Source organism: Typopeltis vanoorti, chromosome 2 (assembly GCF_054136105.1).
Source record: "Typopeltis vanoorti isolate ZY-2024b chromosome 2, IOZ_Tvanoo_1.0, whole genome shotgun sequence".
Classification (NCBI taxonomy): Eukaryota; Metazoa; Arthropoda; class Arachnida; order Uropygi; family Thelyphonidae; genus Typopeltis; species Typopeltis vanoorti.
The window spans coordinates 36,848,189-36,872,510 of record NC_143550.1 but is presented as its reverse complement, the minus strand read 5'-3'; the positions used below and the strand labels follow the sequence as shown (position 1 = coordinate 36,872,510).

The 24,322-nt window shown below is 35.0% G+C and overlaps 1 protein-coding gene across 8 annotated transcripts in view; it reads left to right on the top strand.

Annotated features, from left to right (window-relative positions):
* The window catches only part of LOC150108925 (myocardin-like), a 456,675-nt gene that overhangs the window by 315,393 nt on the left and 116,960 nt on the right, over positions 1 to 24,322 (top strand). For all 8 annotated transcript variants that reach the window (XM_090411030.1, XM_090410986.1, XM_090411004.1 and 5 more), the window contains 4 exons: positions 7,831 to 7,886; positions 8,194 to 8,269; positions 12,773 to 12,934; positions 22,935 to 23,079. In XM_090411030.1, coding sequence (XP_090267156.1) covers positions 7,831 to 7,886; positions 8,194 to 8,269; positions 12,773 to 12,934; positions 22,935 to 23,079 — 439 coding nt within the window. The remainder of the gene's footprint in view (positions 1 to 7,830; positions 7,887 to 8,193; positions 8,270 to 12,772; positions 12,935 to 22,934; positions 23,080 to 24,322) is intronic.

Below are 24,322 nucleotides of genomic sequence, written 5' to 3'. Positions count from 1 at the left end.
AAATTGTTCTTCATATACCTTGGCATTAGACAATTTTTTAATATGTGTGTGTGTGTGTATATGTGTGTATATATATATATATATATATATATATATATATATATATACACAATAAAACCCATTTTTACACTTTTCAGGGGGCTGATGAAAAAAAGTGTAAATAGCAGGAAATGTAAAAAAACATTAAAAAAAGGCTGAAAGATGACTTACTGCTAGTATGCGAGTCTACATACTAGATTACAAAATCTAATAACTGAAAATAAATGAATTTACAATTACTTACATTTATCTATTTAAAAAATCTTTAATTGTTGATTGTTTTTGCTTTTGTTTTTTTTTATTTTTTATTTTATTTTATTTTATTTTATTTTTTTTTTTACATAGCGCCACATTGCTTTGCATTGAGTTCAATGCTTGAGCTGTTTTTTACTATAGTGTTCAAAGTGGACACAGACAGCCAAGATCTTTTGCTAAATGCACACGTGTTCCGGCATGCCAATCTAGACTTAGCAGAATTGCCATCTTTTCTTCTACCGAAATACATTTTCTGTCTTTTTTTTCTCTATGTTACTAACCTTTGAATGTTAGTAACATGGAGATATGATGGATAATCCACCACCGAAACTTGAAAGCAACTCTTACACACTAAATTACGTAGCAGAAATTCTGCAATATCAATTCTTACTGTGATTGAAAAATCACGGTATCGCTCATTACTACATTACTGCTGCAAGTGTGCAAGTCACCGTGATGGCGGAAACAAAACTACAGTAGAAAGCAATGCCATCTGGGAACAGAAATGCGCAGATTTCCACAGAAATCGATTCGAAAATAACGGAAAATTCCAAAACGGAAATGATGTCCACATCAAATTGTTAATGGTGGGAAAACAATATATCGTTAGAATATGGCTTAAGACGGGACCAACGGAAAATGACGTAAATGGCAGGAAAACGTAAATTGTGGGAACATAAAAATGGGGTTTTACTGTGTGTGTGTGTGTGTGTGTGTGTATATATATATATATATATATATATATAATTTGTTTTAAAAAATTGTTATTAGACAATTATTTTTCACATTCAGCAAACTATTCACTTACCACACCTTCTCTCTACAGAACTGCTTATTACAAATTTATCTAACAGTTGTTCTGTACTCATTGATATTCTGCATAATATACAACCTAGCAACCTGATGCAGTGGGAGGGGGGGGGGGGGAATACAAATACCTGTTATTTGTATAATTATTTTTAATGTTCATCTAGTGAAAATAACCTCCATGCAATTTAGTTAATTTTTATTTCATTTATTTTATTTATTTATTTTTTTTGGGGGGGGGGCTTTGTGAATTAAATTAAATAATCATGCTCAGTTGCATTGATTTGAATAAAAACATTATTGCATACAGATAAACCTTGCTTAATGTGAATTCGATATACGCAATAATCAGTTAGCGCGACTGAGTGAAATGATACTATTTCCCACTTTAAGCAAGTGAATAAATAGTTATTGTGATTTTTTTACATTACTCACAAATTTTTGTTGCCAATATCTGCAGCGAGCTGCAGCACTTGTCAATGTAGTGGGCATTGGCAGTTCTGTGGGCGGTGGCTGGTGACACTTTGCATTTTACTCAAATCTATCATTACAAGTGCACGTGCAAACTCTGTTCTCTTGCTCAATCGCTTTTCCTTCATTATGCTTTAATTTACATACCTCTAAGGCTTTATTATGTTCAACCCCTGATATGGAAAAGAGAAAGACTGATAAATAAAGTGGAGTAATAAAAAGAGAAGAAAAGTAATTACATTAGGGGAAAAGCTGTAAGTCATTAATGTTCTCCTTCAAATAGAAGAACATCGTGCATATGAAGAAGAAGAAGAAGTGCGAATAAGGAGTGCTAACAAGAAGAGAATGTTACGACTAAGAAGCTAACTGCAAAAGAACTTGATCTAGTTTTCAATCACGTTGAGCATGCTAAGGAAATTTTGTTTGATTCTGATCCTGATATGGAAGAAGGCTTCGAAGTCTGCTGAAATCTTGATAAAGCAATCACCAGCTATCGCAAATTGCATAGCAAGATGAAAAGAAAAAAAAAAGTCGAGCACTATTCAAACTTCTTTACTTAATTTTTTTTTTTATAAAAAAATAGCTTAATCAAATGTTTAGACATTAAATAAAAATTTAAGCAATTATTTTTATTAACTTTGATGATTTTATCCTCTAATATAGCTTATCATTTTTTTTTTCAAATTTACGCTAACTGATGGATGAATTAGAATTATTCCTATTGTTTATTGTATTCGCTTAGTGCACATTAATAGATGGATTAATTAACCGTGTTAAGCGAAGGTTTTCCTATATTTCAAGATAAATAAATTAATTTTGCTATTTTTGCACATGCAGAAGAATTATAAAGATTTTTTTTTTTTTTTATTCAATACTGATTGTAAATAGATGACAGCAAATGAAATACAGTACTCGAATTACTGAATACAGGTGGTGATAATGCAATGACCAGAATCAGGATGAGAATAAAGGGAGATGCTCAAAGTGTTTTAGGACATTAGAAAGTTCAATGTTAATCCATGGAGGTGGATGAGTGGTATGCACATGAGGAATAGTGTTGTGCCTAATCATACATTTAAAGTCTCAGCACTGGTGGGATGGCAAGAGAATGGAAAGAGAACAAAATGGTTCCATACAAATTGTAGACTAATCAATAATAATAATAATAATAATAATATCTTAGGAGTGATGGTTAAAGGATTAAAGGTAAAAGTTGGTTTAAAGGCAAAATTCAGGAATAGGTGGATAGGAATATGATATTCTGTTAGGACAGCTTGGCTTTGTGAAAGGGAGGTTTATGTTAGTGATTTTCTCACTTTCTGCAATTAAGTGACAACTAAGTCTACACCATGGCTGCATTGTTATGGTCCTGGACTTTGCAAAACATTTGACAGGATGCAATATGGAGCCCTGTTACTAAATTTGAACAAATGGGGATGGGCATGAAGCTGGTGGCATGGATACGAGGGTGATTGATGGATAGATATTAGTAGCAAATTATTTCACTTGGTTATAATTTATGTTTAACAAGAAATTATATGCTTGTTTTTATCACTTACCAAGTATGAACATGTGAAGTAGCTTCATGATAGGCTATCTGTATATGGAGGCAGATGACTTCACATCAGATTGCCTTAGTATCCCATAATGAGCAGCACACTTCCTTTCAGTAACATGTTCTTCGTTTTTTTTTTTTTTTTTTACTTATATATATATATATATATATATATGACAAAATTACTTCTACCATTCATTTAGCCTGTTAGTGTCTTCATGGGTCCTAGCTCTCACTGATGAGACCTCCACAAAGGTTGAAACCAATCTGGCTAGTGCATAGCAGGAAATATATTCTGCATTATAGAATACTAGAGTAATTTTATGTGAATTGATCTTCCTCCTAATACAAATACCATACTTTGTGGTTACTTCATGTGCTCATGCTTGAGTAAAGGATAAAAACAATAATATAATTTCTTGTTAAGTGTAATTTATTAGAGAGCATTATCTGGTGGAGTTGAATCAAAGAGAAGGCAGGTGACCCATCAGATCATTCCGAAAATCACTGGGAATGATTTGATGGAGAACATCTGTGCCAATGATACTAAACTAGAGAGAACAATATTTAATAATGATGATATAGGCGATCCTGCAAGATAATCTAAATAGACTGGTAGTTTAGACAAAACTACCAGTCTATAGATAATGGCTGCCAGTTGATGTATCAGAGTGTAAAATTATGCAATTCAGGTTTAAAAACTACAGGCTAAGTATTGCATACATCAAACTGCATTGCAAGAAATTGACCCAGGCTAAGGATTTGGGAATAATGGTGATCAGAGAGTTGAGGTCCAACACTGTCCTCTGAAACAAAGTTGAACAAATGGGAATGGGCATGAATCTGGTGGCATGGATACAAGGGTGACTGATAGCCAGATATTAGTAACAAATTATTTCACTTGGTTATAATTTATGTTTAAATTATTTAAATAGTTCAAAGAGTTCAGATATTATAAAACATACCGACAGGTTTTAAGGCTTTGATATGATTAGATTTGGACTTTTATTCCACATACAATTTGTCTGGGTTTCTTTGGAATGTGGTAGTTGTGGAGAGAATAGTCTGAAGGTTTGTAGTTTACAAAGTTTTACTAGCCAGAAATAGAGGGGAGTATGATAGAATATATAAGTTTTCCAAAGAGGTTTTATAGAGCAGATGCTAAACAATTTTCAATACATGAGTAGACAGGAGAGAACTAGGGATCACCCCTAAGTTGTGTAGGAGTATGCTTAGTAAGAGTGTGAGAACCTAGATTTTTTACTTAGAGAATGTAATGGGTTGCCATAGGCAGTATTTGGTGAACAACTTTAAGGAAAGATTGATTGTCATTGTGTCAGTAATGGTTAGTGTGGCCCTCCTATAATAAATCCATCTTTAGTAATAATAATAATATTGTGAAATGATATTAATCAAGTTGACAAATAGATATATCTATAATTTAAAATGAGTAAATAGGAAGTTTTTCAAAGTAAAAGGAGTGAAGAAGAAATAATAAATGTAATAACAAGAATTTGACAGTAATGAAGTTTATGTTTATGGATCTGGTCTATTATAAAGTTATTACAGTATATTTTTTTCCTGAGATATACAAACTTCTATTACAGTTATATACAGAATTGCCACCAGGTGGCAAAGATAAGATGTAAATTGAGAGAGAGCACTTTGGAAAGATTAGTTAAAATTTTATATTTGTGGGGCAATATCATTAGTTTGTTAATTGAATTTTGTTGTATGATAGCTGTGTTTGGTAGGCAGTGTTCAATTTAGTTACCATTGTGTATTAAGGAAGATCTTTGTGTTTCTTATGTGCCTTCAAGAGTGAACAAAATAGCAGTGAGATGTAAAGCAGCACAAACGTAAGTAGTAAAGATTTTTCAGAAATGGTAAGGTGTCTTGAATGCAACATGTGTGTTTAAGGAAGAGATTGAGAATATCTATGTGGAGAGGATTAATAGCAGAGATGAGAGAACTTGGATGTGTGGGAAATGTCACATGTTTATGAATTATGAGGTGTCTTTGAATGTGAGTGGTAGTTGGCAAAAGGCTGAGCAGAAGATCATAAATATAGCTACGGAAGTGAACAGGATTAATGGTACAGTTGCCTGCATAAAAGACAATGTGGCTGTCAATAACAATAGGACATCAGGTTCAACTGACAGCATGTTAGTGGCAGTGAACATTAAGACAGTGGGCATGCAAAATAATGAGAGTGAGATTGGCATGAATGACAGCGAGAAAGTAATTGAAGAGATGAAAGTAGAGTTGGTGAAGATGACGCAAGAAATGAAGCATATGAGAAATGGGCTGGTGAGAATTACAGATTTGCATCTGTAATATGAGGAAGAATAGGATGAGAGATCGCCATTTGAAAGAGATATCAAATGATTCAAGAGTAGATCTGTATATGAATTGATTCAACGATTTGAGGTGTAGTGAGTGGAAAGGTGCACAAGATTTAAGTTTCCTGGAGGTAGAATGAGAAGGGTGATTGAAGCATTGGATAGCAAGCAGAAGAGTTGGTAGTAGTAGTAGGCACAAATGGCTTGGTTGGTAACAAGGAGAATGTAAGGATCAATGTCATGAGGTTGCTGAGGAGAGTGAAATATAACAGTGTGGTAGGTTGTCCACGTATGATAACGATGAGTGAAGATCATGAATCGAATGAGGAGAATGGAGTTCATTTTGTGAATGTGCAGGGATGAATTTGAGGGATGAATGGAGCTGTATAAAGAGATGGGCTACATTTAAATGGATTTGGTGGGAGTCAACTGTAGGAACTGTTACTGCAACATAGAGTAATGACCGAAGTGAATGGGAAGACCTGAGGAAACAAAACATGACGTGGAAGAGCAGGAGAGTAGGGAAAAAGATTTTTTGAATGGAGAGATGAGTGACATAAGTGAAGAGAATGAGAGAGAGAAAGAATGAAAGACACTGAAACAGGGAGGAGGGGAAAGGTCTCCCTGTCCACCCTGACATGTGACGAGTGTAGACCATGGTTATAGGAGAAGACAAGAGGGTGCAAGGGATTGAGATAGTCAGAGATGTGGGGGAGAGGTGCAACATCAATGATAATAGAGAGGAATGGTCTGGGGAGGGGGGGGGGCATATCTTCAAGGATTTGTCTTTCCATGATGAAGTTGAGTGGCCTCACAGACCACTCATCTTCATCAGTTAAAAATTCCACAAAATTTCACACAAAAATAAAAGACATCTGACTGTCAGAAACAGACATGCTAATAAGCTTTGACATTGTCTCACTCTCTTCACTAATATTCCTCACAAGGAGACAATAGAATTGTCAACTCAAAAATTTCCATCCGATATTGTGGAACTATTCAAATTTGAATAAACAGCAATGTTCTCTCCCTTATCACCAAACTTTGCCAACCTTTTTCTGGAATACTTAGAAGATATAATTTCTGCTCTTGAACCAAAACCAAAAATATGGTTTCGATAGGTGGATGATGTCTTTGCAGTCTGGAGTCACTCCGAACATGAACTATATTCATTTTTAGATAAGATGAACAATCTTCATCCTCACATCAAATTCACACTAGAAAAAGAATCATTACGAGGTATCTTCTTTCTTGATATGCACATCCAACGAAAACAAGATTGTTCCATTTCCACCTCTGTCTATTGTAAACCAACTTTTTCATGTCATTACATCCAAAATTCATCTGCTCACCATCCATCTTGAAAATATGGCATCATAAAATCTCCAGAACACAAATTTTGTTCCTCTGAAGAATATTTAAAACAACAATTAGAAATTATTAAAGATACAGCCTTATTAAATGGATACAATCCACAAACTACTCAAAAAATCATCAGCCACTTCCCTACACATCAACCCAGAAAGAAGTCTGTAGGACTCCTATACCATATATCAAGGGCATCTCTGAACTTCCGTCAAAAATTATGAAGAAATACAAACTCGCTGCTACATATAAATCAGTCAACCAGATCCACAATTTGCTACCTTCTCCGAAAGACAAACTCTTACCTGTGATGCTACCTGGCGTATACGAAGTTCCATGTTCTTGTAAGATGTCGTACTACAGAGAAACAGGAAGATCTATAAGTAAATGTATCTCTGAACATCAAGACCACATCTGTCTGATCAAATCACACAAATCTGGCCTCGCTCAACATGGAGTTGAAAACCATAACCATAGGATCCAATGTAAAAAAACATCAAGCTGCTGCATAGATCCTTATATAAACATAAGCGGTTACATAAAGAAAGTGCTGAAGCTTTACATCACCGACCCAGTCTTAACCGTAATGACTGTCTCACTATCCCTAAGAGTCTGGGAAATTATTATCTTCAATTGTATAAAATAAATTTATCAGATATATTTAATTTAATTTTTAATTTTCAGCTGATTTTTTTTTTTTTTTTTTTTTTTTTTTTTTTTTTTTTTTTTTTGTAGTCCTCAAACAAACTACTATATGCATAGAGAGATTCCAATGTAAGCATGTGCACTAACTGTTCCTTGGAACGTAATTCCTAGTATTGTTTGTAATAACTGTACTGATGATGTCTTAAGATACCTAAGACGAAATATCTACATATTATTAAAATTTAATCACTGTGTTATACATGTAAATTTGTATTTAATTAATATTAAGATATTTATATTTCTTGTGATCTCGGTTTTAAAATATGAACTAATATTTAAAATTATTTTCAGCACTTAAGACTCCCCCAGCATTCCATGAGCAGCGGCAAAAGCTAGAACGGGCAAAGGTACTGAAATGGAAATTTGTATTTTAAATTATTAAAATTTATATGTCAGATGTAAACTATTAGCATACTGTAAATAAGTGGAATATTTATTACAGTTATTTTGTTTCTTTATTTATTTTGGGACTTTATTTGTGAAGGCAGAAACTTCATATTCATAGAGATTCTTGTTTAAAATTTATACAAAAGTTACTTTTTCTTTTTCACAAATAAAAACAGATATATATATATATAGCTTCTTTATAAATAAATACCTTTCATATAATTATAACTTTTTTTCTTTTTTAAATAAAGTATTTTGAATTTTTAGATGGGAGATATTTTGAAAAACAAGATCCAACGTAGGCCTGATAGGCAAGAGCTTATCCAGCAACATATTTTAGAAGGTATGTCATGAAATTTCTTTTTATTTGCTATTATATGCAAAATGATGAGATTAGTGAAATTGGACACCTTCCATCTTGACTAATTTTTGCTGTTGGGCAGTTCAAAGTAAAAGCTTATAAGGGAATGACAGTAAACTCTGTTAAGCAATGAGAGCTGTAACCTGCCTAGTAATCTTTATGCTAGCCTGTTTGTTAAAATGTTAATTTTTACTTGATTATTTATTAGCAGGATTTAATGACTATTCTCTTTTGGGCTATAATGGATTTATATGCACTGTATTTGTTCATTTATTTATGTGATGATTTGTGGATTACAGTATTTCATTATTTCTCTCTTTGATTCTGTATCTCCAAATCAAAAAATTAGAAAATGTGTTGAATAATTGCGATTATAATTTATTGCATAGAAAATAATCATCACCAAATTAGCATCATCTAAATCTACGTACGCTGTGGATTATATAACCATGTAAACAAAATAAATTTAGTTTAATCTTTTATTCAAGTGTGAGCAAACAAAGTTTGCACCTGAAAATATCTTCAGGACTGGGGTAAGGTACTACAACACTGAGCAACTCATAGCAAAGGTGGGCCAAGGTAACATCACTCCTATCTTAGTATCTTCCATAATGCAAAACACATCTCCTTGCAGATATATATAATGTTATGCATTAAGGGAAGGGCCACTACCCAGACAGACTAGTTTCGACCTTTATTGAGGTCTCTTGGGAGCCAGGCCCAGAAGTGGAGATACCAGGCAGAAGCAATGGTGAGGTCAACTTTACCTATAGGAGTTGCCATAAGGTGTGCCACCTTTTTTATTAAATTACTCTGGATTTAGAGAAAGATGTTGAAATTTTATTTTTCACTTGGTTAGACTATAATAAATTTAGTTTAATCCTTTATCCAAGTGTGAGCAAACAAAGTTTGCACCTGAAAATATATTCAGGACTGGGGTAAGGTAGTACAACACCGGGAAACTCGTAGCAAAGGTGGACCAAGCTAAAATCACTCCTATCTCAGCCTGGTATTTCCACTTCTGGGCTTGACTCCCACTGAAGAGACCTCAATAAAGGTCGAAACTAGTCTGGGTAGTGGCCCTTCCCTTAATGCATAACATTATACATATCCACAAGGAGATGTGTTTTGCATTATGGGAGATACTGAGATAGGAGTGATGTTAGCTTGGTCCACCTTTGCTACGAGTTGTCCGGTGTTGTACTACCTTATCCCAGTCCTGAAGATATTTTCAGGCACAAACTTTGTTTGCTCACACGTTGGTTAAAGGATTAAACTGCATATTAAAAGAATACTGTTATTTGAAAACATTTACAAAATTAGAATAATTTTTAACATAGTTTAAAATATTAGAATATTCCAAATTTTGCTATTGGTTTTAAGGAGAGCATGAAAATAGCATATATTTCAGTAGCTGTGAGATTTATTCTTGTGTGAGGAATTGTTTGTGTGGGGATTTCAATTACTCATTGGCTAAACATGGGTTGAATGAGAGACGTATTGGAAGCTAAGAAGTTTCGTATAGTGTCGCTACACAAAGAAGGCCAAACCGAATAATTTATAGCTAAGGAATTGAAATGTTCTCAAGCAAGCACGAGTAGAGTGTTGAGACAGTATTCTAATAACTGGAGTTTTCAACACAATTGCTGCAATAGCAGTCAAAAGGTAATAACTACATCAAGAGATGAGAGGAGACTGAAGAATATTGTGAAGAAAATTGCTTCTGAAGTAAGGTATTTTCACAGAAGATGGAAAGAACTAGGTGTGAATGTGTCTAAATCTATGATGTTGAGACCACTTCACAAATTGGGTTTTAAATCACATCTGCCTAAGACGAAGCTGCGTATGACTTCCAAACAAAAGCAGCTAAACTGCGATGGCATAAGCAAAGACAGTTGTGGGGTCAAGAGGACTGGAAAAAAAAGGTACTTTTTACTGATGAAAGTATGTTTTGTATATCCCATAGTCATTAAGGGATATGTTTGGTGTCTTAAGCAAGAAGTATACGATAAAGAATGCATGAAACTTTAGTTTAATATAACTTTATATTAAACATTTAATATAAAGTTTATAAATAACAGAAGATGACCTTTATATCAAGGTCATCTTCTGGAGCATATGCACTATATACAGAGAACAAGCTATACTACAATCTATCTGGTTTGTTAAAGTTACTGACCAACCATTACAACAATTGTTGGCCTGACCTCTAGTGAATGTAGAGTTTAGTTATATTAAACTTAAGTTTTATTCAAACACGGTAGTTGTCTCCATAATTTTCAAAAACGTACTCTGATCACCATGCAAGCCTAAAAGAAAGGAATGCACGAAAAGTTCAGTGAAATTTGCAATCTCTGTAATGGTATGGGCTTATATGACTGGAGATGGTCCAAGTAGATTGTGTATTGTGTACAAAAGCATCTATTCCAATATTGGAAGATTTATGTGATGTTGATTTCCTTTTTCAGCAAGATTCAGCTTCTTGTCACACTTCCAAGATCCACTACTAGATGGCCCAAGGAAAGGCAAATCAATATAATTCCTTGGCTGGCAAACTCACCAGATTTAAACCCCATTGAGAATTTGTAGGAAATTTCGAAGAAACGTCTTCAGAAAGTTGCCCCAATTGTTGGGGAGAATTACAAGTAGCGCCACTGATATTAATTCCCTTAAAGAAGATTTGAATAGACTTTTGACTTGGATAGAGGAATGTGGTTGTAGTTTTAATATTAATAAGTGCAAGGTATTTCATTTTGAAGTGCAGAAATATAAGGCCATGTACTATATTGATCCACTTCTTGCAATACTTGCATCCACTTCTTGCATCCACTTCTTGCAATACTGTACTGCAAGAAGTGGATGAGATTCAAAATTTGGGAATAATGGTTTACAGCAGACTGAAGTTTAGAGGACATATTGCAAGTGTTGTGAAGACTGCACATCATGGCTCTGCTATGATACGAAGTACTCTACATGTAGGGATAAGGAGGTGGTTGTGCCAGTTTATAAAGCACTAGTCAGACCACACTTCTACTATTATGCTCAAATTTGGTCACCTGGTTTTCATTGTGATGTATAAACATTGGAGAAGGTCCAGAGAAGAGTGACTAAGACAATATCAGGACTCTGGATTGTTGGTTATGGAGACAGAGATTGAAGAAATGTGAATTGCAGGGTTTGGTGGGTAGGAAGCAAAGAGGCTACAGATAGACTTTTAAGTTAGTGAGGGGATTTTATCGGATTAATCCAGCAGGGATAAAAGAGTAGAAGGTGAGAGGGAAAGACCCATACACAATCCCCGGAAGTAGTACAAGACTGTGGTGAAGAAGGATGTGAGGAATAGATTTTTTACATGAAGAATTGTCAGTGAATGGAATGCATTACTGGAATATGTTGCTAATACAGGGAGTGTTAAGGATTTTAAGATTCAGTATGATTGATTTGTTGCTAGTTGAATAAATCTCTCACAATGAGTCTTCTGACTCCATGGAAGGCATAATAATAATAATAATCTTTACCAAATTAAGCCTGAACTTAAATTATGGCAGTCTGGTCTGCCCGGTTCAAAAAGAGGAAGCTGATTTTGCTCAGCTCTGCATGGGTATAGTCATATTGTACACCTCTTCCTATTTAGGGATGATGACATGCCTGTGTGTGTGTTTTTTGATGATGGACTAGCTGTCAATCATATTTTAATCAACTACCCTTGTTTTGCCAAGAGTGTAATCATTATTTTGGCCGCTTTTATAATCTATCTGAGCTTTATACACTCAGCATTTTTTATCAGACTCATTGACTATCACCCTGGTTTTTCAATTTATATATAGTATTAATCTTTGCCATCTCATGTAAATTATATACTTGTTTAGCTTGTTATAAATATGCTTTTAAAAACCTTTTCACATTTTATGAATTTAATACTTTTTTTATACTTCTTTTTACTTCTATTTTATACTCATCTTTTACATTTGTTTTTCTACTTAGGTTTCAAGCCATTTTACTTTCTTATTACTTGGTATCATTTTAAAAACCGTTTCATTAATAATTATTGTTATTTCAATTTTATATTTAGTTTTTAGACCTATATACGCCACTTATTTATTATACTTGTGTTCTGACATAGCACGACCATCATTGTCCTTATGCAACCCCCCCCCCCCCAAAAAAAAAAAAAAAAAACTTCCAGTCCACAGATGATATCTGTCGCTTTTTGTATTTATTTTCATTGAATGCTGGAAAAGGTGGTTAAATTCATTTAATGAAAATGAATTATTTTGCAGATGCAGACAATTTTAAGGATATGTTCTACTGGATTTATTACTCATTAGAAAAAAAAAAGTTTAACCTTTCACGGTATATATGTATAAAAATATAAATCGAATGTGTCTTTGTAAATGCAGATGTACATATAGCATTAAAATAACTGTTTATTCAAAAATTATTACTAATCTTTAAAACTAGATTAAAAATTCTTGTCCTCTGCAGATACAACTGTGGATCCTAGCCTTCAAGATAAACAGAGGCAACTGAAGAAGGCTAAGTTAGCAGATGGTTTGAATGATCGTATATCTCATAGGCCTGGTCCTCTGGAGTTAATCAAGGGAAATATTCTTCAGACTGATGAAATGTTTGCACAAGCTGTTCGAGGTCAGTAATTAGAGAATAATAAATCTAAAAAATTTTTTAAATATATATCATAATTTAAAGGGTTATTTAAGTGCCAAAATTTTTTAAATATTGCTTGCTCAATTATAAATCAAAAATGGCTCAGTTTTAAAGCATTTATATTCTAATGTAATAACTGCACAGTATTATTTAATTTAATTTTACAGAACAATTTTAAATTATATATATATACAGGTATCCCTTGCTTAACGCTGTGAAATTAATTGTGGCAATCCCTTGATATACGCGGCAAGAGTTTTGATTAACGTGCCTTCAACCCTACGGAGCTCGCAGCTGATCTGACAGATACATGCAAAATGTTTAATATAAATATTCTTACACAATTCAGTGTATAGCTTGGAGGTCATGAGTAGCTGTGCATTCATATGTTACGAGTGATATTCCACACTGTTTTTTGCTGTCAGTTTGGTTTAACACACGTTATAAATTGTATCTGAGAGATACAGCGACCTCCGATGTCAGTATAGTTTATTTATTTATTTTTTTTTTTTTGTTCCATAATTTCTAGACTGTAACTGAAAATAAATAAACCATCATGTATTACTGAAATTGAGAGCCAAAGGCTTATTTATCATACATGTTCTCTAGGAGATGTGCTTTACGTTATGGAAAATACAAAGGAAAGTGATCTGGAGCTTACTCCATCTTTACTACGAGTTGCTCTTAAGGTTGCTTATGCTTTCGTCCGCCAAAACTTTTAATTTCTATATATTCGGCACGAAACTCTTGTAGTTTCTATATTCGGCTATGAAATAACGTTGGATTCAATATCCACTTAATTTGTACCGTCATGTATTATATTTGCAGTGTTTTTTCTTTATGTTTTATTGCTTGTTTCCCGAGGTCTGGAGAGTCATTTTGCTTGTTATCGTGGAATTTATGCCGATAAGAAAAAAACTAAAACTGTTCAAACAACTCTTAATAACTTCTTTTGATAAAAAAAATTGCAGTAAATAATGTAGGTACAAGTATTCATTGAACGTTTACTTTGCATTCATTTTTTATCTTTCCTAAAAAAAAGTACTGTATAAAGCAAATTATTAATATAGTAATTGATCATGGACGAATTGTAATTTTTACCATTGAGTATTATATTTGATTAACATGATTTTGATATACGTGGTAACATCAAGGGATTAATTAACTGCATTAATTGAGGGATACCTGTATGTGTGTGTGTGTATATATATATATATATATATATATATATATATATATATATATATATATATATATATTTAGATAAACCATGCTATTGAATTAAAAACTGTATAAATTAACATCATTTAGCTGATTTATTATTATTACTTGGGCCACCTCCATGGAGTCAGACATTCATTGTGAGAGACCTACTCTAACCATTGTTCACATGATACCTCTGCTTAAACTCAATCACTAATGAAGTGCTCACAGCCCCCTCTGGCAACCATTTCGACCCATTCACTAACCTCCTGAGCAAAAAATCTAGTCCCCCTTTCTAAACAAACACACTCTTACACATTTTCTACAGATGATCCCCTTGTTCCTCTCTCTTCCTGCATGTACTGAAAAAAATTTTCTATATTAACCCTTTATTCTCCTCTTATTCACCTATCAGCTAGTTTTTGAAGCCTGCATACCTTCAGTCTATTCTTATACATAGACCTGACACAATCTTGGTCACTCACTCACTTCCGAATCCTCTATCGCTTCTTCATTCACACAGACTCCAAGTGACCAGAACTGCACGTGGTACTCCATATGTGGCCTTATAAAAGGGAATAATTACTTCCTTATTCCTGCCTATTAGCATGTTCTTGAATAGCCATGTAATCTAATTTGGCCACCTTTGCAGTATATTCTCTAAAACTTCAACTCCCTGTTCACAATCACTCCAGATTCATGGCCTCATCGGTTTCATCTATTTCAGTTCTATCAGTGTAGTGCATTGGTTGGGATCTTTATCTTTACCCATACGACAGTCCGTTTAAGTCATCCTGCAGGATCTCTGCATCATTTTTATTGGCTACTGCTTGTCCAAACTTTTCATCACCAAACAACTGAATATTTTTCCTTAAATTATTATCTATATCATTAATGTACAAATTAAACAGCTCAGGACCAAGTATTGAGCCTCAAAACCCCAATACATTTTTGACATCTGTCCATCCCCCCCCCTCTCCCAATCTAAATCACCAGCTCCATATCCATCCCCCATTTGCTCCAATTTATGCAACAGAGTTCATGTAGAATCCTGTCCAATGCCTTGCTAAGTCCAGCAGCATCATTGAGTAGCCATTTCCTTTATCCAACTCAACTGCCACTTTATTATTTTGGAGTATTCTTTATGCAGTGTAACTATTTTGCTTTCCTTCCAGTCCCTTGATACCTTTCCAGAACTGTGTCAAATTGCTTGGACAGAGAAGGTGCCAGATTCCTTGTACATTCTCATCATGTCTGTGTTGATATGCCATCTAATCTCATGGCCATGTTTGCAATATGGTTCTGCAATATTATAAGTGCCTCCAATCCATCTACCTCTATTCTACCATTAGTTGATGTGACATCTGGCACTGGAATATCTCTGGTGCTTACTTGCAGAATGATCACTCAGTAATTTAGCTATTTCATTTCCATCTGTTACTCTATATTACCAACACTCTTTAAAATCGTCCTTCTATAGTCACACTTCCTTTTCCTTTCCACATAGTGAAAAAACTCTTTGGGGTTTCTTTTGGCCTCATCATTAGCTTTCATGTTACTTACCCTTCTTGCCTGTATCTTGCACTGTTCATGGGCTTGATGATCACTTTTTTCTCTCTTTATGTTCCTTTCATAAATTTTTTCTTTATGCAACTCCTGCTTAATGATGCTATTTATCTATGTAACTCCTACCTGATTTATCTTCCTGACTCTGGGTATACAATCTGACTGCTTTCTTCAAACACCCCTTCACCATCTTCCATGCATTGCTAACCCCCCCCTCCCTCCTCCAAATTCTTATGGCATGGCAATGCTCTAAGCTGACTTTTCAGGTTGTCATAGTTGCCACATAAACCTGTAATGGAAAATTCTGCATGCCTTGCAGTCTCCAAGGTTAAGAACACATGATCACTTTTTCCCAAGCAGAGGGAGTGTGGTTATATCAGTTATTGATAAGTTCTCTAATGCTATGATCAAATTCAGAACTCTCAAACCTAGTATCCCCCTCCCCCTCCTCCATTACATGTCTCAGGTATCTTTTAGCAGTTGTAAAAATTCCATTTCTTCCCTATGACCAATTCCTCCTTCCAATCTGAGTTCACTTGACCTGAACTCATTGTGCTAATTTGACAATGCATTTTATCTACATATTTTATCCTGTTTGCTTCTGTGGCATACCAGATAGCCTCAGATGAACTTTCTTCATCTCTGTCCTACTAATGTACTTCTGCTGTTCTTTTATTCTCATTAGCAGAACCCCTTTTTCCATTCTGTTCCCTCTGAAAATACTGTATCCCTTGCATTCTATAATTATATTATCCTCTATGAACCACATCTCAATAATACTTATAACTTTTAGTTACATTGAACTAACCAATGTGAAAAACCCCTCATCCTTATTCTGCACATTTCTGATATTAGTATACATAAACTACAATACCCTCTTCATTCCACAACCTCCTTTACATCATGTGTTGGCCATCTTACTAATGTCAAGAATCTTTGAAGCTACATTCAGCATCATGTGATCACTCTCCCACTAACTCATGTCTAGGTTTCTTGCACCCATATTCACCTAAACATTCTAATTTCTTTAGCTTACTTTCTCAAGACATCTGAATCAATTCAAATGCAAATTATCTACTTTAAATAAGCCCTTCTGTCCATCAAACTATACGCTGTTCCTCCTGCACAATCTGCACACCGACTAATTTACAATCATAGCTCTTTGTCTCATCTTGCCTCTTTTATACTGCAGCAGCAGACTCACAGTTTTACTTTCTGACTCTTCCTACTTATTATTGTATGGGCACCTTCATGGAGTCTGAAGACTCATTGCAGAAGATCCAACCTATATCATACAATCACCATACAGCATAATTCATCCTTCATCCTTATTTTTTCTCTTTTGCTCTTTCATATTCTGCTTCCTCTTCCCTCATATCTCCCTTCTTTCATTTTTCTGCCATACCACCTCTCAGGTGTTTCTCCAGTCATTCTTATCTTATGCTCTTTGGATAACTCCATGTAAGCTCACTATCTGTCTTGTTATCATCCGATTCTCTTCATTTTATAAGTTTCATTCTTATCACTTGTGCCACATGCACCTTTATTTATTTGCAACACTTTACTTCCAGCAGCAAACTTCACCAAGATTCATGCTCATATTTTCTCATCTTTTGTTGTTCAGTTTAATTGAATATATGTAATCTTTATGTATATTCATATGTTTACCAGTAAAAAAACATGTTTATATATGTGTGTGTGTAAATGCTTAAATTTGCAGAATCTGTGGACGGATGTTACATGCTGATTCTGATGGAACATCTTGTAGACTTTTCGTCAGTTAAAAATCATTTTGTTGATCAAGTATTTTTGATCAACCATAGCATATCTCTCTTTACTGGCATGGTTTCTATCTCCTTTCTAAATAATAGAAAATAGTACCTCTTGAAACAATATTATGCATAGTAAAATACTAAATATATACAGATAGTAGTGCTTTATTGACAGTTCATCAGAAAAAGGTTTAGACCCACTTATCAGGTCCTCCCCCCTTCCTCATTCCCATCCATAAAATAATCCCTATCAAAACATTGTGGATTTCAGAATTCAATTCATTGGTAAGTCCTTTTATTTCTGTTTTTACCTTTACCTGAATGTAAAAACTCTAGAAATCAGTGCAAAGACAGACTACTCTGATAGTATAGTTTTGCTTATAAAATATAAAGTAGTATTTGAAATTTTCTTACATTTTAGTTAATTATCTCTCACATTTTTAGGGATTTACAGTGATCATATAGAAATTAGATAAGACTAAATGGCTTAGACTATTTATAAATATATTGGAAGGTGTAGGACCATGACATATAGTGTATTATACATACCATTTACATGTGAAGTTTTAAAAAGAATGCTTCTGGCAATTAATTATCACAACCTGAAAAAAAGAACAACAAAAAATTCCTCGTGTAAAGGTGGGATTTGAATCTAGTTTTTCTTTTTCAGATAAGTCGTATACAGTCAACTCTCACTGTAGAGAACTTTTTTTTTTCTGCATGTGAATTTGTTATAATTATTGTTTGTTAATGGTGAGTCAAATTTATTAAAAAAAAAAAAATAAAATAAAATTTAACAATAATACATATGGAGAGAATGATTTTAGAGAATACTGTGGCTGTACTATATGTTAATGCTGATTTGGAGAATGACAAACAAATCAGTTTTGATTAAAGCGATTTTTTTTTTTTTAATAGCTGAATTTCTTTCTCTTTACATTTATTATGTAAGATGTTTAATTTTAGTTTTTCATGTATTAGATATGTTGAGTCCTAATGGTTTCATCAGATCTAAATTTACCATGTTAGGTGAAGTGAATGTACCCTTTCATTATCGTCATCATTTCCAGATATGTGCCTTCAAAGAATGTACAAGGTACTATGATGGCAGAAAGTAAATAAGTTTATATAGTTATTACTGTCTTCCTATGAACCATTTTGTTTCAGTTTAATCTGTTAATTCTCTCATTGTCAGTATTTTTGTATTTAATATTTTGGCTTTCTAATTCAGTGCTAACTTAAATCAATTGCTTAAATCAATCCATTTTGACCTAGATCGGAGTTTTCTTCTGTGCATTTTACCATCCTGATATCAAACACCTGTTTTTGTTATCTTTTGGTCTCCCATTTTGTTTAATACGTTAGATTAGTTCTGCTCTTACATCAGACTCTTTTACATTATCTACCTGCTCTTTTTTTCCCATCCTCTTCTGTTTATGCTATCCATTATACTGAATGTCAAGGTTTTGATCTTTCTGCTGTTATCCTTCCTGCAGCTTCCAAAAAGATTGTTTTTATTTTAATGCAGAAAATAATTATCCTTGTAATTATTTTCTGCATTAGATACTCTTTTCCAGTTTACTTTTCTGTAAAATTCTTCACTTCTTACCTTTTGTATCCATCCAGTTTGTCAAACCTTTCTGTAGTATGTTCTTTCAAATGGCACTATTTGCTTCAAAACGTCTTGCACCATTGCATCTTTCTCACATCCATAGGGAGCACTTGTGAATATGCATGTTTCCAGCACTCTGAGCTTTGTGTGAAGGCCTATTGCTTTACTTTTCCATATCTTATCTATTGGCTATAAGTTTACTTACTTTTTTTTGTTAACTACAATCTTATTTCCCTTTTTGTCTAAATCATGTATTATGTTGCTCCATGGTCATGTGAAACTCATAACCTCAATTTGCCCTGATGGACATATTGAGGGAATGTGGTCTTCATAGTTTGAGAATAGACAGAAAAGAAGAGATGTGATAGAAACACAAATTAATGAGTGTCTACAAAAATGAGATTCTGCAGCTTATAGATGGTGAAGAAGGTAGAACTCAGGGTTATTGCTGGAATTTGGCTAGAGATGTTGTTAAGAAACATGTGCTCTCCACAGTCTTCTCAATAGGCTATCATTGGCTGTTGTGAATGCATCCTCCATAAATCAGTTTGAAGAGAGATATGATAGTTATTTAAATATAAATGCTTAAATAGACTTTCTCTCAATATGTCATTGGAGAAGCATTCATAATAGTAATGATTCAAATAACTAGGACATCTCTGACTGGCTTTATGGTTTGCCATAATGCCAGAGCACCCAATTTTGACCTTCTTTGGTTGAAAATATCCCTTCCCCACTGAGTCAAATTCATCTACTGTCTCTGTTGCTCCCCCAACACAACCAACCACCCTGAGCTCTTTAATTTCCTCTCCCTAAAAATTGACTTTCTCCAATCCCACTTTCCCAACAGCGAAATCATCCTCCTAGGAGATTTTAACATCCACAACACTAGCTGGCTTTTCCCCTCCAGTTGTACAGATCTTGCAGGCAGAGATGCTGAAATATTTGCTATCGCTAACAACCTTACACAACTTGTCCGGATGCCAACCAGAATTCCAGATAACCCAAAACACTCCTCAAATACCCTAGATCTTTTCCTCATCAATGACCCGTCCAAATACACAGTGAAAGTAGTGAGCCACCTGAGCAATTCTGACCACAACCTAGTGCTCATCTCCTCCCCATGCAACAATGTCTACACAGACACTCCCATGGAAGAATAGTTTGGCACTATAACAGTGCCAAGTGGGACAGCCTCCGCAACTTCTATGCTGCATTCCCATGGTTGGACTATTGCTTCTGCCCTTCCAACCCAAACATATGCACAGAGCTTATTACAAAGTAATCCTCACCGGCATGAATACTTACATTCCACACAGCACTCTGAACTGTCATTCCCTAATAAAACCCTGGTTCTCCAAAAGATGTGCCAAGGCTGTAGAGATGAAACACCAGACATACCACAACTGACTAAAATCAAGAACCTTCATCCTCCTTCAAAGCTTACACCGATGCCCATAATAGATGCAAAAAACAATCAACGCCTCCAAAACAGAGTTTGAAAGAACAAAAAGCAGGACGCTAGCAGCCTGTCCAAACAGCAGCCGAGCCTTTTGGTCTCTCGCAAAAGCAATTGGCCGTAACTTCTGTCCAACACTATTTTCACCCCTATCATACCCAGTTGGCTCTACAGCATCATCACTCACAGAAAAAGCCAATCTTCTGGCTTCATACTTTGCTTCAAATGCATGCATAGCTGACGGTAAATGTCCTCCAACCATTCCAGACACCCAACATACAATGCTCCCTATATCCTATCGCCAGGATAACTGTCCAAATTAGACACAAAAAAGTGTCCTGGCCCCGACGACATTCCCCCAATTGCTCCAGAACTGACCCCCTAGCCTATGTTACCTATATATATATATATATATATATATATATATTCTCTTACTCCACCGGAATCTATCCCAAAAACTGGAAATTGGCCTATATTCAACCCATTCCCAAGAAGGGTGACAAGTCACTGCCATCCAATTACCGCACTATCTCGCTTACCTCAGTCCTGTCAAAAGTAATGGAAAAAATCATCAATTCCCAACTCCTACACTATCTTGAAGACACTCACCAAATAAATACTGCCAGTATGGATTCCACCACTGCTGATTACCAGGAGATCTACTCACATACGTCCCCCATCTCTGGACAAATGCCATGGAGAGGTTTGGCGAATCTCAAGTGGTTGCACTAGATATGTCCAGAGCCTTTGACTGGGTCTGGCGCAAAGGCCTACTAGGCAAACTACCATCATTCAGCCTTATGCAGGACTTCTGCAGTTGGATTGCCAGATTTGTGTCTGGACGCACACTGTGTGTGATGGTGGATGGCTCCCTATCCTCTCACCATTCAATTAATGTTGGAGTCCCACAAGGTTCTGTCTTCTCACCAACCCTCTTCCTGCTATATATCAATGACCTGCTGCAATTGACCTCCAACCGAATACACAGTTTTGCAGATGACAGCACACTACACTCCTCGCTTGCATTTGATAAGCCTTACCCTTCACAACTCACCTCAACCTACAGAACATCAACCACCACCACCACCCCAACTTCGATCTTCAAGCCATCCTACAATGGGATTCGAATAACCTCATAAATTTCAACGCCAATAAAACCCAGTTCTGTACTATTTCCCATAAAAAAAGAACCATTTTTCCCCCAGTATCCTTCTTCACGTTACCCAAATTTCCAGACAGTTTGAGATCTCGCTTGTTGGAATCACTCTCGCATCACACCTCTCCTGGGATAAACATATCACAACCATTGCATCCTCAGCCTCAAAAAAACTAGGATTTCTCTTTCGCTCAAGACATTACTTCACTCTCGACAGCTATTAACATTATACAAAGTGCAAATCCGCCCAGCTATTGAATACTGCTCCTACATACGGGTGGGCCCCCTAAAAGCTCTCTCAAAATGCTCGACTCAATACAGAGGAGAGCAATTAGACTTATCAATGATTCATCCCTTATGAACCCCCCCCCCCTTCCTACTTTCACACGGACATATGGTCTCTGCAGTATGTATATTTTTCAAATATTTCCATGGGAAATGCTCATCTGAAATAACATCAATAATTCCTCCGCTCAGTACTAAGCTCATTGGAACACGTGCAGCTGCTGCACAACATCCCTTCACAGTACACTACCATCATTCGGCCTGACCCAGGACTTCTGTAGTTGGATTGCTAGCTTTCTGTCTGGACACACACTGTCTGTGATAGTGGACGGCATTCCACACTTTCACATAGACATATGGTCTCTGCAGTATGTATAATATGTAGAATATTTCCCAGGGAAATATTCTACAAATATTTTCATGGGAAATGCTTATCTGAAATAACATCAATAATTCCGCCACTCAGTACTATGCTCATTGGAACACGTGCAGCTGCTGCATAACATCCCTTCACAGTACATCTAGAAACAAACAGAACAAGTTTCTTTTCCTCTTCCTTCATCCCTGCAACTGCTGCACTGTGGAACAGTCTCCTAACTGCTGTGGAATACAATACCCAAGGAATACAATTTAAAGTCATTAAAATCAATTGTAAACAAATTCCTCCTTTCCCAACCTACTACCCATACACGGTACTAATGAACTATAGGTTGACCAACCAACCTCCTGTGTATAGGCTCAACATAAAAAAAAAAAAAATTAAAAAAAAAAAATCTTAGCTGAAAATTTCATGTTCACACATTGGGTTGGAAAGTGTATTATGATAAGTTTCTGTTATGTCAGAAACTTTTAAACATTTGTCTTTCTTCTCTCTGAATAATTCATGAGCCTAGAGTCTTTTTTTTTTTTTTTTTTCTTCTGATTTGTAGATGGCCAGATTATGTTCAAAAAAACCAGTGAAGGTCAAATTCAGAAGCATCCTCCATCTCGGTTTATGCTTGATGAAGATAGTGGCAGTGATGGGGCTTTTTCTCCTTCACCACCTTATGATTTTAGTGAACATTCCCAGAGCAGGTGACTTCACTGATTTTTATAGAATTGTTTTCAAAATTGAATTAGTGTTAGGAAATAATATGCTTCTAATATTAATTTGTAAAAATGTAATTTTTATTTATATATTTTCATTTTATAATGTACATAAAATGTCTTAGGTGTGTTTGCTGTTTTCTTGATATTACATTTCATAGATGTTGTGCTGTATTATTTTAAAAACAGATATTTCAAAAATATTTTCTCTAAGTTAATGTATTTCAATTTTATGATGTGTAATTTTTTTTTTTTTTCATATGTTGTTTGATCTTTCGCTAAAAGCATCATGAGAATTTTGAATAACTGATACCACAAGCAATCTAGTGCTTTTGCAGATCTCAGTCATACTGAAAGCTTGTGATACAGAATACATATCCATTCTGTATTGTTTGTTCAGTTTTTCTGCCCTCTACCATGGAATCAAGTTGATATTCAGTCCATTCCAAGTATTGTCCTACTTGCTCTCTCTTCAGTTCTTTAGAAATTAGGGAGTAGGGAAGTCATCAGCACTTTACCACTTGAAGGCCTAATAATTTTCACTCCCCAGTAATCTGCTGTTCCATCAGGAAGAAGGGGAAGAAGTTTTTGGCATTGGTTAGTGCAAACTTGCCAAAAGTTATAGGCATCAGTGAAACTTAGCTAACAGCAGATGATGTAATTATAGGGATAGAATGTGATGGATTTAGTATTTTCAGGGAGGATATAGTAGACAAGATAGGGTACTGCTGATGACAACAGATGAATTGCAGCCAACAAGAGTAGGAATCATTCATGATTCCTACTCTTGAAAAAAGAACATGCAGTTCTTTTGAGTCAATCTAGTGTGAGATCAAGGCCAATAGGATAAAATATAAAATTGGTTGCTGCTGTAGCCTAGGGGGATGATGTGGGAAGGCATGCATCAGCAGATTAGTACTCGTGCAAGTTGAGTAATTATTATGTGGACTTCAATTTTAGAGACATAGCTTGGAAGAAGGAAAGATCACATGGCAGGAAGGAAATGGAATTTATGCACTTACTGAGAGAGAATACACTTATGGATATGTGAAAGTTAAGCTATGGTATGTAAACATGATAAAGATACAAATGGCTTCAAACAGGGTTATGTATCTGGCGAAGGAGTGAAAAATTATGCTTTGGGTTTAGAGCTTTTGAGTATGTCTGGGGAGGGAAAAGAGAAAGTTCTACAACAAGGCAAAATAGATTGCATATCTGATTATAAGAATAG